Raw genomic sequence first — 14,354 nt, 5'->3', positions numbered from 1 at the left:
TTGCCTACCACCCAATCATATTATAAAAGTCAATTTACAACTTTCCCTACTTTTGACCAAAGTTCAATATTCACATTATTTTTTTTTAATCTCTCTTCAGTGTTGCTTCCAAATTATCTCAGAACTTCCAGCATTTTCTACTTACAGAAACAAGAAATTGAATAATTGATCTTGTTGAATATGGGATGAATTGTACTCTGGCTGGATGCTTGGCAAATCCTCATAATTTGTCCATTTTCTATTCAACTTTACTCTGGAGATACTCAGTCCATTTTTGTATAACCACGATTCCCAGATACCTTCTAAGACATTTCCTTCATCGACGTCACTTCAAAGCTCCGAGCCACATTTTCAGAGATAAGAAGCTCTATCTATTTTCACAATATTGTAGATGTTATCGAGGGAAAAAACTCATGTATCACTTTATTCAGAGTTATTAACAAGCATTTCCAGGAATGACACAGATCCATCTTAAAACCTGCTTTACTTTTAATGTGGCAGCAATATACATTGTTACATCACTATAATTCGCAGGGGCCATATTTCAATAAACGAGCGTTCATCTCAAGAGGCCATATCGAACTAATCACATGGCTGCAATTGAGGATTGATCTGCATGACTGGCAGTGAATGCTTTGAAACCTCAAGGCTCACGCAAGTCTACCAGGAGAAGCCATTACGAAAGAAACAGATGGGTATGTGCATGTGCACACCTGAAGACACATAGCCCTGGGAAAGTAGGTCGTGGAATAACAGGCTCAGCCCCCTCACCATTCTACTCTGTGGACTTCAGAAAGCAATTGCCAGGAGCAGAATGCCCTGCAAATTGTTTTTTTTTTAAATAAAATCACTGGGAATGGGAACACGGCTGGATAGAATTCCAGGTCTCCATCTTCAGGGGCAGATGCAATTGGACGCCAACAAAAGACCAAAAAGTAATAAATTGGTGATGATGGAAATTTAATCCAAAATCAGGAAAAATGCTGGAAACACACAGGCTTCTGTGGAGAGAAACGGTCAAAGTCCCTTCGTCAGAACAGTTTTTTTGCCTGAAATTTCAATCCCTGCTTGGACAGACTGGGTCACATTGTGTGCCTGCTAACTGCTTTAATTTTCTGAGGATTTCCATCTGAGATTGAACACATTGCAACCAGCAAACATCCAGTCTGAAGCTGAAGGAAGATCATGCTACTGAAGGTGGTTTATCTCTAACTAGACTTGATGCAAAGTCATTGGCCCAAACCATCAACTCTGTTTCCCTCCTTGCATTTACTGTCTGAGCTGGATATACTGTCTGAGTTTACTGTTGTGTTTACATTCCTTTATAGAAGTGCTCTGGCAATTGCCCATCCTGAAAAGAATCTCTTCAGATCATCCCATCACCTTGACTCTCACCCTACAAGGTCAGCATCAATCAACCACATTGCTTGGTCTAGGGTCTCAAATAGATGACAGGCTTCCTACCATGCAGGACATTGATGAGCCATTTGGGATCTCTTGGGGGAAATTAGTTGAGTCGGTTCAAGAAGAGCAACATTGCACTGGGTAAATGTGAGGAGATATCAGGAAATGAGGAATTGGAGAAGGACCCGGTTAAATTGGAGAAATTGCCCATTCCAGAACTGAGTCTATGACCAAGGGAGTGGTAGCAAAGTGCAAGGCAATTGAACTGAGAGCCCCATCACACCAAACAGCCCAGATAGGTGTATGAATCTGACAGGCCAAACCTCTGCAGTCTCATTGGTTGAGAAAAGCATTTATTTGCAAGAAAGAAGAGTTAAGCAAGAAAATCTGCAGATACTAGAGTCCAGCGCTACTGGAGAAACTCAGTCAGTCATGCAACATCCATAGAACCTGGAGGGTAACCAACGATATGAAAGGCCTGGGCCCTTCGTCAGAAATCAGGAGAAGCAGGTGCCTGAATAAAAAGGTGGGGAGAGGGAGAGGAAAGGAGGAAGGGAAAGGAGCAGGGAGGATCAAATAGAGAAAAACTGAGAAGTAATGGGGGGGGAGAGAACAGCTCTATGATCAGAGAAAGGAGGGAAGAGGATGAGGAACTGGACGTAAGGAGACAGAGGGATAGAGAGACTCGGAGGGGGGGGGGGGTAAATGGAAATTGAAGTCAATGTTAATGCCATCTGGTTGGAGAGTGCCCAAATGTTGTTCCTCCAATTTGTGGATGGCCTCAATTTAGCAGGGCATGAGGGTAAGAACAGACATGTTGATGTGGCAGAAGAAGAATTTGGTTTCATAATGAATTTGAACACCCTTGACTGAATATTCTTAGAAAGCCTTTGGCACATGCATTACACGCATATAGAGGAAACAAATCAAATATCTCAGATTATCATCACACATGAAATGACCTTAAAATAGGGCAGGAGGGTTTCACCATTTGAATAATAATCCGATTCACTACCTTTCCTTCAGAGTGGATGACCTCGCATTCACCACAAAGAATACCACAGCCCTGAATTCTAAATCTCCCAACTTGCCTTGAACCACCAATATTTTTAAGCCCCTGGACCTCTGATCTTTTGAGGAGGAATTTGATTTCTTTTCACTGTGGCATTTATTTCTGGTTGATTCAGTTACACTGTGATTTTCAACCCCACTAGATCTGTGCAAAGTAACTAATTGTCAAGTGCTGCTGAGATTTGCTTCATTCCTTTCCCAGTTATATCGTGCTACTGCTTGGTTAATTGCAAGATTACATGTGAGCCCATTGGAAACGGCACTAATTTTCCAAGTATCTCAGTTGTTTGATCTGCATCAGAAATCTTGGCACACAGCTTTAAACACAGGCATGGCCCAAATCGGAATGTGAGAGAAAAGAAAATAAATTTTACCAATCCGAGTGATGTGTGTGTTAACAGTTGTATTGATTTCAAAGTCACAGCTGCTGCTTAATAAGAAATTTCCCCCCTCAATGCTTCTCTGTGCTGAACTTGCCCTCGAATGTTGCAAGAAAAATCAATGTTGGTTATTCGTCAGCAGTTTGAATGCCATTCCAACCAAGCTTCAATCCAGAAATGGCCACTCACAAGAGTCATAGATAGATACCATATGTCAACAGATCCTTCAACCCACTGACTCTGACCAGACCTCTCATTGATTGGAGTTTTCATTCTCCACGTATGCTTATGAACACTGATTCTACTGCTTGCCTACAGGGGTGATATACAATAGCCACCTTGGGAAATCTCTTGGATATGGGAGGAAGACAAAGTTCTTGTGGTCAAACTCCACCCAGACAACAGCGCAAATCAGGATCAAATGTGGTTTTCTGTGAGGCTTAAGCCCATCAAGCATAGGAGTGGAATTAGGCCATTTTGCCAATCAAATCTACCCTGCCATTCCATAATGGCCAAATATCCTTTTCAACCCCATTCTCGTTCACCCCATAACCCTTGATTCCTTTCCTGATCAAGAATGTAGCTACCTCCGACTTAAATTACACCAATGACATGACCTCCACAGCCAAGCACAGCAATGAATACCATAAATTCACTCTGAATGAAGAAATTCCTCCTCATCTCTGTTCTAAAGGGACTTTTTTGCATTCTGAGACTGTGCCCTCTGGCTCCACCAGAGAAAATATCCTCCCAACATCCACTTTATACATGTGTTTCAGTATTTGACAGGGTTCAATGAGATTTCCCCCCCATTCTCCTGAACTCTTGTGAGTACAATCCCAGAGCCTTCAATGCTCCTCATACGAAAACCCTTTCACTCCGTAGATCGTCCTTATAATCTTCCTCTTGACCTTTTCCAATGCCAACACATTCTTCCTTAGATGTGGAGCCCAAAACTGCTCGCAATATTCCGAGTGTGGTCTAAGCCAGCCAGTCTCAACGGAAACCACAGCACATTTAAAAGAGGGCTAAGGACTGAAATCATAATTTTTTTTATTGCTTTTATTTATTCGGGAGGAAAGAAAAAGCTAGCTAAACTGCTTCACAGGGATGGGAGTCTATAGACTGAGCAGAGTCCAAGGGCAGCCATAGCCATAAACAGGTTGAGTCTGGCTCGTCTAAGGAAAGCCTTATAAAGCCTTAATACTACATCTCTGCTTTTATATTCTATCCCTCTTGTAATAAAATGCCAGCATTGCATTTGTCTTCCTTCCCGCTGATTCTGTGTTGCACTGCTGTACTACTGATAATAATACTTCATTTCACCCTGAAGTTCCTCCCTCTTGACTGATGTCAAATATTGGCCAATGCTTCTCTTCTGTGCTCAGACACTCATTCCTTGAGGGTGCTTAGAGTGCTCGCAAGTAACTCCACTGCCCTTCTTCTTGATCAACAGAACACTCTTACCAGCATGACATTTTTCTACACCTCCACTTCCTCAAACATCTGAGGAAATTCGGCACGGCACCAGTGTAAAGGATTATGGGAAGGGGGCTTCTGCTGTAGTAAGTAGGCCAACAAAAGAGGTGATGCTTTAGTAGCTTAAGCAGTCTACAGCTGCAGAGAGTGGCATCTCCAGGGCACAAGCCAGGGCAGATTTGATATGGAGATCTGCCTGTTGCACATGCAGTGGGACCACCCACCCCAACTCCTCTTCATGCTAATGACAGGTCCAAAGGAACAGTGAAAGTCGATACAGTTTGGTATCAGCAGGAGTTGCTGTGCCAATGCTGGGTACAGCAGTCAGCCACCTTCAGGACTTTGACTTTTCCTTGGGGCTTACTCCCAAACCCTTTCCCGTGAGCGGGTATGGTCACAAGGAAGCGGAAGTTTGAAATTGGTGTTCTCCCTCTCCTAGATGAGTTACCATCCATAGTTAATGAGCCCCATCTGCCCAGAGCAACTGGTTTCAAGGTGCCTTTGCCCCTTCTGCTGTTAGTGAGAACAGCTCCACCGGGCATAAGAACTACGCCACATGTGAAGGCCAGGAGTTGTACTTGGTTGTCAGAGGCTGTTTGAGATGCATGGAATGAAGAGCATTTGTGTAGCAGTGGGAGCTCGTTCCCACCACCACCCTCCAACCGTGACAACCTTTAGAACCAGCTGCAGAGAATGCATGACTTAAAGGGGATGCGAGTATGAGCAAGAGATGTTCAGAAAGCTGCTGGGAAGGTGACTGGATAGTAAATCACAGAAACTGTAAAGGATAGAAGTAGCAAAAACATTCGATTGCCAAAGTAAAAAACATTTAAAACTACATTCAAAACTAAATGTTGGCTCCCATCTAAAGTACTATATAAGCTGAGCAAGAATATTGTGAACTGTGAGTGGGGCTCAGTGCAGGGAATGAGTTACATTGAATACTCTTTCTTTGAACCACTCACTCCCACTAGAAGTGGTTGTGTGCTCTTTGGTTCTGCTGTTTGTTTTATTACAGTCCAGACTGACTTAAATTCAGCATGGCCCCAGTGCCTTTTATCAATCGTTACAGATGCACCTGAAAAATTCTCCCACCTGGATGCATCACTGCATGGGAAGGGGACCACTCCAATCAAACTGCCGGGGGTTATGAACTCAGCTCAGGCTATCACACAAACCAACCTCCCCTGCATCATCTCTACTTTCACCTCAAGCTGCCTCAGGAAAGCCATCAACATATTAAATTACACAACCCTGCCCCCCACCCCTCTTGGTCATACTCCATCCTCCCCCCATTGGTACAAGATGACATCTGCACTGTTTCACTGCATTTATCTCTTTAACATGATACTTTTGTCCAACATGGTTCTAATTTTTATCAATCTTGCACTACCTACAAGAGGTTGAGTTTGAATAGCACACAAAACAGAGTTTCTCCAGCGTATATTGGCACGAGTGGTAATGAATGATTGTCTAAGCAGCTGCTTTATGGAGAACTGTGCCAGGGCAAGCGCTCAGTCGTGGGGGGGGGGGGGCAGAAGAAATGTTACAAAGACTGCCTCAAAGTCTCCTTCAAAGGCCTAGGTGTCAACATCAACACATGGGAAATGCTTGCCGTCAACCGTCTAGCTTGGCACAGCAAGATCACCACAGGAGTCCGTGCAGCTGAAGTCAGGCACATCACCGAGGCGTAACGAAAGCGTGCTGTACGCAAGGCCTGAGCAGCATCCACTGTCATGACAGCACCCACCCACTTGTGTCCAACATGTGACGAGCCTTCAGGGCCCGGATTGGCCTCTCCAGTCACTTCCGGACCCCCAGTCACCAATCTCCCATTTGATTTTGAAGTTATTGTCATCTTCGACTATGAAGGACGAACAACAACAACAATGAATGCCCAACCTACACGGGCCAGATCTCAGGGCTTTGACAGAGCTTGGACAAGGGTAATTTACTCTAAAGTTAAGCCAACACCTCAGAGAGAAGTAATTTGAATATCTGTTAAGTATGAGGGGTTTAAATAGAGTAAATGCAAGCTGGTGAGGCAGGAACTAGAGGACATGGGTTCAGGGTGAAAGGGTAAATGTTGAAGGGGAACTTCTTCACACAGAGCGGGGTGTGGATTTAGCAAGAGCAGCTGATGCAGTGGGTGCAGGCTTGATTTTGACATTAAAGTTAAATTTGAATAGGTACATAGGTGAAAGGAGCGTGGAGGTTTATGGTCTTGGTGTAGGTCAATGAGACTAGGCAGAATAATAGTTCAGCACAGACTCGATGGGCCAAAGGGCCTATTTCTGTGCTGTAGTCTTCTACGGTACCTTGTATTTGTAATTTCCAAGTATCAGGACAGAAATAAGGACTGCAGAGAATCACGAAGACTGCGGCCGTGTCAATCTTGAGTCGATGCATAAAACAAATTGCAGGAAATCAGTGGATCAGAGAGCATCCATGGGTGGAGATGAACCATCAACTTTCCGGGTTGGGACCCTTCATCAAGACAAGGACTGAAATTACATGCATAAAGCGGGAATGAAGGCAGAGGAGGGGCCCAGAGGTTATAGGACAGAGGGTGTAAGAGGAGATGGGTGGAGGGAAGGGGGTGGGGAGGGGAGACAAAAAGCTAGTGAGAGCGGTAAAGAAAAATAAATTAAGTGCAGGAGTAGGTAAAGAAGAGATGAAAACAGTGAAATCAAATTGAGGCAGAGTTCCTGCCATATGGTTCAAGGGGGCCCAGGAGGAATATGATGTGTTGTTCTTGAAGTTTATATTTGGCCTCACCCTGACAATGGATGAGACTGAGGACAGACATGTTGCCGTAAGCCTCACTGGGGGGAGTTGAAATGGTTCACCACAGGAAGCTCAAATTTAGACCCACAGACAGAGCATTTGTGTTTGGCGAAGTGGTCACCTAATCTATGTTTGGTCTCACTAACACAGAGGAGGCTATGCAGTGGATCATGTTGGAAGAAGTGTCGGTAAATCTCCGCCCCACTTGGAAGGTCTGTTTGTGGCCCTGGATGGAATAAGGGCCAGTTTATTTATTCCAATCTAAGTAGATTCAATGAGGAATAATTTTCATGTAATTCATCATCTGTTAAATTATCCAGTATTGCTGTCTAATTTTCTGAAGGCATTCTTGCTATGCATCTCGATTTCACCTTATGAAAACGATTACTTCACGACAAAACCATTTATCAGCCAGTCAAGCACTGCCGCAAAGTGAGAAGAGGTTGCAGTGAATAAGTACATCAGCGTTCAAAGTCATGGCTTCCTCCGACATGACTGGGCCTAAGAGGGTGGCAGAAACATTTCTATAAGCGGCTGCAAGTTTTTTTAAGTGTTCTTTTCACTGCTCTGAGCTCTGCGTTTTATTCATTTCTCTCTCATGCCCTCTAGAGGATACATTTCCCTACCTTCAAATAAGATGCAGAATTCATTCTTGCTCTTTATCATTTGCAACTGAACCTGCTGACAAAACCGAGGTCATGCAGTTTCTAAATGCTTGTTTTTGCACAGTACAATTTGATAAGTTAGACAAAACAAAGGCAATTGCACAGCTGTGAAGCAGTGACAGCAATGACTCTCTCTTAATGAAGGAGTTAGCTACAAGAATAGCCCAAAGTTCATTCATTATGTGGTGGAGTTAAATACATCCCTTGTAAATTGCTTAATGAAAAGTGAAAGCACTTTGATCAACCACAGAGACCCTCTTCGTGCTCACATTACAAAGTCCTCTCCAACTTACCCATCCTTCTTTCAAATATTTGATTTTAATTCTTCCAAGTCTCAGAAGAACATTATTACATACATCATATAAATAGTATTTTAAAATTACAAAATTACAAGGTATGATTGCCCAAATTTCACCTCCCTTCCAAACGGTTAACTGCTACAAAAAGGGAAGGAATATTTGAGCAGCTTTTATTAATTAGTCCATCTCTTGATCTTCAGGAATTCAACACTATTAACCTCACTATATTATTTAAACCTTTTCAGGGAAGTTAATTATATGCTTAAGCCAGTAGGATTAAAATCAGATTGCCATATTTTAACAAACATGTCATGTGTAGAGGCTAAAATGATATAGGTTCTGTATTAGTATATTTACAGTACAGCTTGTTTAGAATTTTTAACTACTCTGTGAAGGTCAGAGAGTGTCTGGGTTTTTGTGAACGTGAGAGGCAGGATCAGTCTGTCGTTGTGGATGAAGCAAGTCTTGTTTGATGGTCGGTAAGAACATATTCGTTAGCCTCAACCTCAAGCTACGGTATTTCAAATATCTCAAGCTATCTTAACTATTTCAAGTTATCAAGTAATTTCAAACAATTGTAATTATTAACCATGTTTTTGCAACTGAAGAAATCGTATTTTATCAAATATGAAATGCAACACAGTTTGAAATTATATTAACATCAAAAAGCAACATTAAACTGAATTTATTCTTGGATTAATTTATGGAACAGAGAACAAGATGAGCATCACAAATCCAAGTTAAACATACTGACATTCAGAAAAGAATAGGTCTCCACATCATATTTCTTTATAACATCTTAAGTGATTTTTTCCAGGGAGGCACAATGTTGTATTTCCATATTCCAGTGAGTAATAAGTAGGGGAGAGTCGAACTTCCATGTAACAGCAAAACATCTCCTAGCTACTGCTAGAGCGATCTTCACAAACTGGATTCGATACTTTGATAGTTATGTGCCAATAACCATAAGATTGCTCAATAAATACAGTTCTAGTTCCAATGGAAAATCCACTTCTGTAATTTCTGTCAATAGTTCTAACCCCCACCCATAGCCAGGTTGAAAGTTTAAATGTTTCACCTCTATACTATACTTAAAACATGAGTCCAGAATTCCAGATTTTAAACCATGTAGTTTTTGCAGTGTAAGGTATAATTGGTGCATAAAATTGTAGTGAACCAATTTATATCTGACATTAATAAATGATGCTATTTATCAGAACACAATTTTGACCAATCTTTCTATCCTGGTAAGAAATTAAATGTAATATTCCACAGATATTTATGTTTTAAATCTACAAACCAAAATAAAGCACTGTGGAGGCGCACATCCTCATAGCGAACCGGCCTGCTTGTATTGCCACGTGGAGGTTTCTCTCTGACTCCACCATCCCTTCCAGTGCCCACCCTGGGCAGCGATTATGACATCACAATGCAGCAGGTGACTGAGCTCCTGCTGCCCTTATAGGGACGTGCTGAATTTGAATAAAAACAGTCGTTAACGACCCTCAACGTGGTGGCTGTGTTTCCTCCACTGCTCACACCGCCACACCATACTAATTCTGAAATCTTTAAAAAGAATTTAAAAGTAATTTTGCCTATTATCCCTGTCTTCGATTTAATTCAACTTCTGGGGCTGTCAGCTCACATCAGAACTGGTGTTGTATCAACAGAAAATGTGAGTAACACTCACCACATTGTGCAGCGTCTGTAGAGAGAGAAGCACAGTGAGAGTCTTCAAACAGAAGCCTTAGATCTGCCTCCTGACTTGCTGAGTATTCCTGAATTTTCCCTTTTTATTTCAGAATTTTACTCCCTCCAGGTTTTCTTGATGGAACCTTCCAGCGTAGACTCTAGATGGAACCTTCCACCATGACCTCTTGATGGATCCTTCCAGTGTAATTTCTTGATGGATCCTTCCAGCGTGGTTTCTTGATGGAACTTTCCAGTGTAATTTCTTGATGGATCCTTCCAGCATGGTTTCTTAATGGAACCTTCCAGTGTGGTTTCTTGATGGAACTTTCCAGTGTAATTTCTTGATGGATCCTTCCAGCATGGTTTCTTAATGGAACCTTCCAGTGTGGTTTCTTGATGGAACTTTCCAGTATGATCTCTTGATGGATCCTTCCAGCATGGTTTCTTGATGGAACCTTCCAGTGTGGTTTCTTGATGGAACTTTCCAGTATGATCTCTTGATGGATCCTTCCAGCATGGTTTCTTGATGGAACCTTCCAGTGTGGTTTCTTGATGGAACCTTCCAGTGTAGTCTCTTGATGGAAACTTCCAGTATGGTACTTGATGGAACCTTCCAGTGTGATTTCTTGATGGATTCTTCCAGCGTGGTCTCTTGATGGAACCTTCCAGTATGATCTCTTGATGGAACCTTCCAGCATGGTTTCTTGATGGAACCTTCCAGTGTGATTTCTTGATGGATTCTTCCAGCGTGGTCTCTTGATGGAACCTTCCAGTATGATCTCTTGATGGATCCTTCCAGCATGGTCTCTTGATGGAACCTTCCAGTGTAGTTTCTTGATGGATCCTTCCAGCATGGTCTCTTGATGAAACCTTCTAGTGAGGTTTGAGTTTATGTACTCTTTTCATTCCAGAAAAGTGTAATTTCTTGAGACATTTGTAAATAAGGTGATTTTCCAGCCATTGATCACTCTGGAGTGGGAAGGCAGATTTTGCAGACACATCAGCTGTCAGTCATCAACCCAGCAGCAGAGAGCCATTCTTTATGGATGGAGAAGACTGAACAACTCTTGCTACAAATATTATGATTGACAGCACAGATGAGCTGTTTGAGATTCTCAGTGGGTCAAGTAACATCCATGGTTAGTCAATGTTTCAGGACAGGGCCCTTTATTGAAACCAAAGTTAAAGAGGGTGATATTAAGTATATGAAAGTGGGGAGGTGTGGGGGGTGAATATCTGAGGAGGGGAGAAATAATGTAGAGGGTGGGGGAAGTGGATAGACATGTAGAGGTAGAGACCACCGGGAATGAAGGAGGAAGTTGAAGAGAAAAGTCAGTGCAGGAATAAGTAAAGAAGTGATAGAAACAGTGGAAACAAATAGTGGTGTGGGTTACTCAAAATAATTCTCCTACTATGCAAAATTCTGCCTTAAATGTATTGAATGAGGTCACCTCAACTGCTTCCATGGGCAGAGAATTCCACAGATTCACCACTTTCTGGGAAAAGCAGTTCCTCATCTCTGTACTAAATCTACTCCCCCAAATCTTGAGCCTGTGCCCCTTGTCCTAGTCTCATCTACCAGTGGAAATAACATTCTTGCTTTTGTCTATCTTTTTTAAAAAAAATGTAATGTTTCTTGATATCTCCTTTTTTCTTAATTCCAGCAAATACAGCCCCAGACGACTGAATCTCTCCGCATAGGCTAACCTCCGCACTTTTGGAATCAACCTGACGAACCTCCTCTGCATCGCCCCTAAACCGAATACATCCTAGGTATTAATGATCAAGTATTGCAGGGGTGTCAAACTCAAATTCACGGAGGGCCAAAATTAAAAACTTGGACTAAGTCGAGGGCCGAACTAAATATTTATTGAAATTTTTCAACAACATCTGCATGTTTTCTCTTCTTTCAACATATGTAATGTTAAACTTTAGGATATAACTTTAGGACGATAATGTTACAGGTCAGGAGTAGGTAGCTCAAGTTCACCCTTTGCTTGACCTGAGGGAAACATATTTGGTCCCTGTGGAGATGTAGTCAGCATTCACAGGCTGTGTCCATTTTGGCCTACATCAGGACTCAGCATTTCCTGCTCACTCCTCAAGCTCGACCCACCATCCCTCTACCTGACCAGTCCTTTACCCAACCGCTACTCACCCCTCACTCCACTTGCTCTGCCTCTACCCACCCCATCCTATACACGCCCCTCTATTGCCTCTCCCCTCAACCTGTTCCTCCCTCTACCCGTCTCTCACCCTCTAATCACCCCTCCCCTACTCACCCTGCCCCTCCCCTTTTACCTCTTCCCTATCCACCCCTCCTTCTTCTCATCCCTCCCTCTAACTGCCCCTCGCACCACCATAACTTCCCCTGCCCATTACTCCTCATCTACGCCCTCTGCCCACCCCTGCTTACCCACCTACTCAGGCCCAGCGCGCTGCCGATCAGCCTTTGCGGACAGCCACCATCTCTCTCTTCACGTGCAGGGCCGAACCAGCCGTCCCTGGGGTCCGCGCAGGTGCAAGCGCTGAAGGCCGTGGCGACCAGGAGAAGTGCACTCGCACTGTGGAAGGGCCGTCCGGTGCCAGTCACGCGGGACTCGCGCTGCCCGGGGGCCGTGCACAGCCTGCCATGCCTGTCGCGCCGACAGGAAATCACAGGCGCTCGCCCATCCGCTGCACCGCTCGACAGGTGGGAGAAGTGACTGGTTGTGCGGGGAGCCTTCCAACTGGCTTGCCGGTTGATGACATCGACAGACGTCTTGTGTTACAATTTCTCGTGTTACAATGGGGAAGGATGTGCAATGAAGGGGGAGGATGGTGGGGGTGACATTACCAAAAAACAGCATCGGCTCTCACTGCAGGGCGGGCCACCTCTAATACATTTTTGAAATGATCTTGCGGGCCAAATATAATTGCGGGCCAGAGTTTGACATGTGTGAAGTATTGGAATGGATTCAGCAGTGGTTGGATGGGAGATGCCAGAGAGTAGTGGTGGAAAATTGTTTGTCGAATTGGAGGCCGATGACGAGTGGGGTGCCTCAGGGATCAGTACTGGGTCCACTGCTGTTTGACAAATATATATTAATGATTGAGATGATAGGGTAGATTATTAAATTTGCAGATGATACAAAGGGTGGCGGTGTTGGAGAAGGTGAGGAAGATTATCAAAGCTTTCAGGGTGATATGGGACAGTTAGAAAGGTGGGCTGAAAGATGGCAGATGGAGTTTAATACTGATAAATGTGAGTTACTACATTTTGGTAGGACTAATCAAAATAGGCCATTCATGTTAAATGGTAGACAATTGAGTAAGGCATTGGAACATAGGGATTTAGGGGTCATGGAACATAATTCTCTGAAAGTTGAATCACATGTGGATAGGGTGGTGTTACATTGAATTGTATAAGGCATTGGTGAGGCCAAATTTGGAATTTTGTGTGCAGTTTTGCTCACCAAATTACAGTGTAGAGAGAGTGCATAATTTTACCAGGGTTTCAGGGTTTGAGTTACAGGTAAAGGTTGAGCAGGCTGGGACTTTATTCCCTGGACCATAGAGGGTTGAGGGGTGATTTGATTGAGGTATTCAAAATTATGGGGGACAAATGTTCAATGTGGATAGGCTTTTTCCATTGAGAGTGGGGGAGATTCAAACAAGAGGGCATGGATTGAGGGGGGAAAGTTTAGGGGAAACATGAGGGGGAATTTCTTCACACAGAGGGCAATGGGGGTGTGGAATGAACTCTGGCAGTGGTGGTAGAAGTAAGATCAATGTTAATATTCAAGGCGAGGTTGGATAGGTATATGGACGGGAAAAGTGTGAAGGATTATGGGCCGAATGCGGGTCAGTAGGACTAGGTGGGAGAAAATGTTCAGCACAGACTAGTAGGGCCAAACTGGCCTGTTTCTCTGCTGTAAATGGTTATATGGTTATCCTTCCTCAATTAAGGAGACTAGAACTGCACACAGTACCCCAGGTGCAACCTCACCAGTAACTTGTACAGTTACAGCAAAACACCCTGCTCCTAAATTCAATCCCTCAATCTATGAAGGCCACCATTCCGTTTGCCTTCTTGATAGCCTGCTGCACCTGCAAACCAACCTTTTGCGATTCATGCACAAGCGCTCCCCCAAGTCCTTCCACATGAATAAAACAAACAAGTATTTAATTTGACATTTCCCACTGATCATTTGAGCTGTTCTAAAAGATTACATATTGAAGATAGTATTGAGGTTATATGTATATTTTTTTGTGAAGCACCAACTTATTTCTACCATTTATGAATATTTCTGTCCTGCAAGACCTAAGCAGTGGAAGTGAAACAGGTGTAACATGCAGATGATGTTTGCCACTTTCAGAAATGTTAACTAAATGCAAACATAAAGGTAAAAAGGATCCATTTTTGCCATCTGACCCAAACAGGGGTTTAATACCAATTGGGTTTTCCTATCTCTCCAGCTCAGAAGTAAATGGAAAGCCCAGAAAAACAGCAGAGTTTTGGAGGGTTATTTTTAATTCAGGAAAACAACATGGTAACAGGCCCTTCTGGCCTATAAGCCCGCACCTCCCAAATACAA

At 43.3% G+C, this 14,354-nt stretch overlaps 1 protein-coding gene across 1 annotated transcript in view; it reads right to left on the bottom strand.

The window, feature by feature from the left end:
* Nucleotides 1-9,468, bottom strand: part of LOC138736174 (CUB and sushi domain-containing protein 1-like) — a 2,349,200-nt gene extending 2,339,732 nt beyond the window's left edge. Inside the window, exon 1 of the mRNA XM_069885244.1 lies at nt 9,386-9,468. Coding sequence (XP_069741345.1) covers nt 9,386-9,419 — 34 coding nt within the window. The 5' untranslated portion in view covers nt 9,420-9,468. The remainder of the gene's footprint in view (nt 1-9,385) is intronic.
* Between the last annotated feature and the right edge of the window lie 4,886 nt (nt 9,469-14,354).

Source organism: Narcine bancroftii, chromosome 6, assembly GCF_036971445.1.
Source record: "Narcine bancroftii isolate sNarBan1 chromosome 6, sNarBan1.hap1, whole genome shotgun sequence".
NCBI classification, from domain to species: Eukaryota; Metazoa; Chordata; class Chondrichthyes; order Torpediniformes; family Narcinidae; genus Narcine; species Narcine bancroftii.
This window is presented reverse-complemented; position numbering and strand designations above follow the sequence as displayed.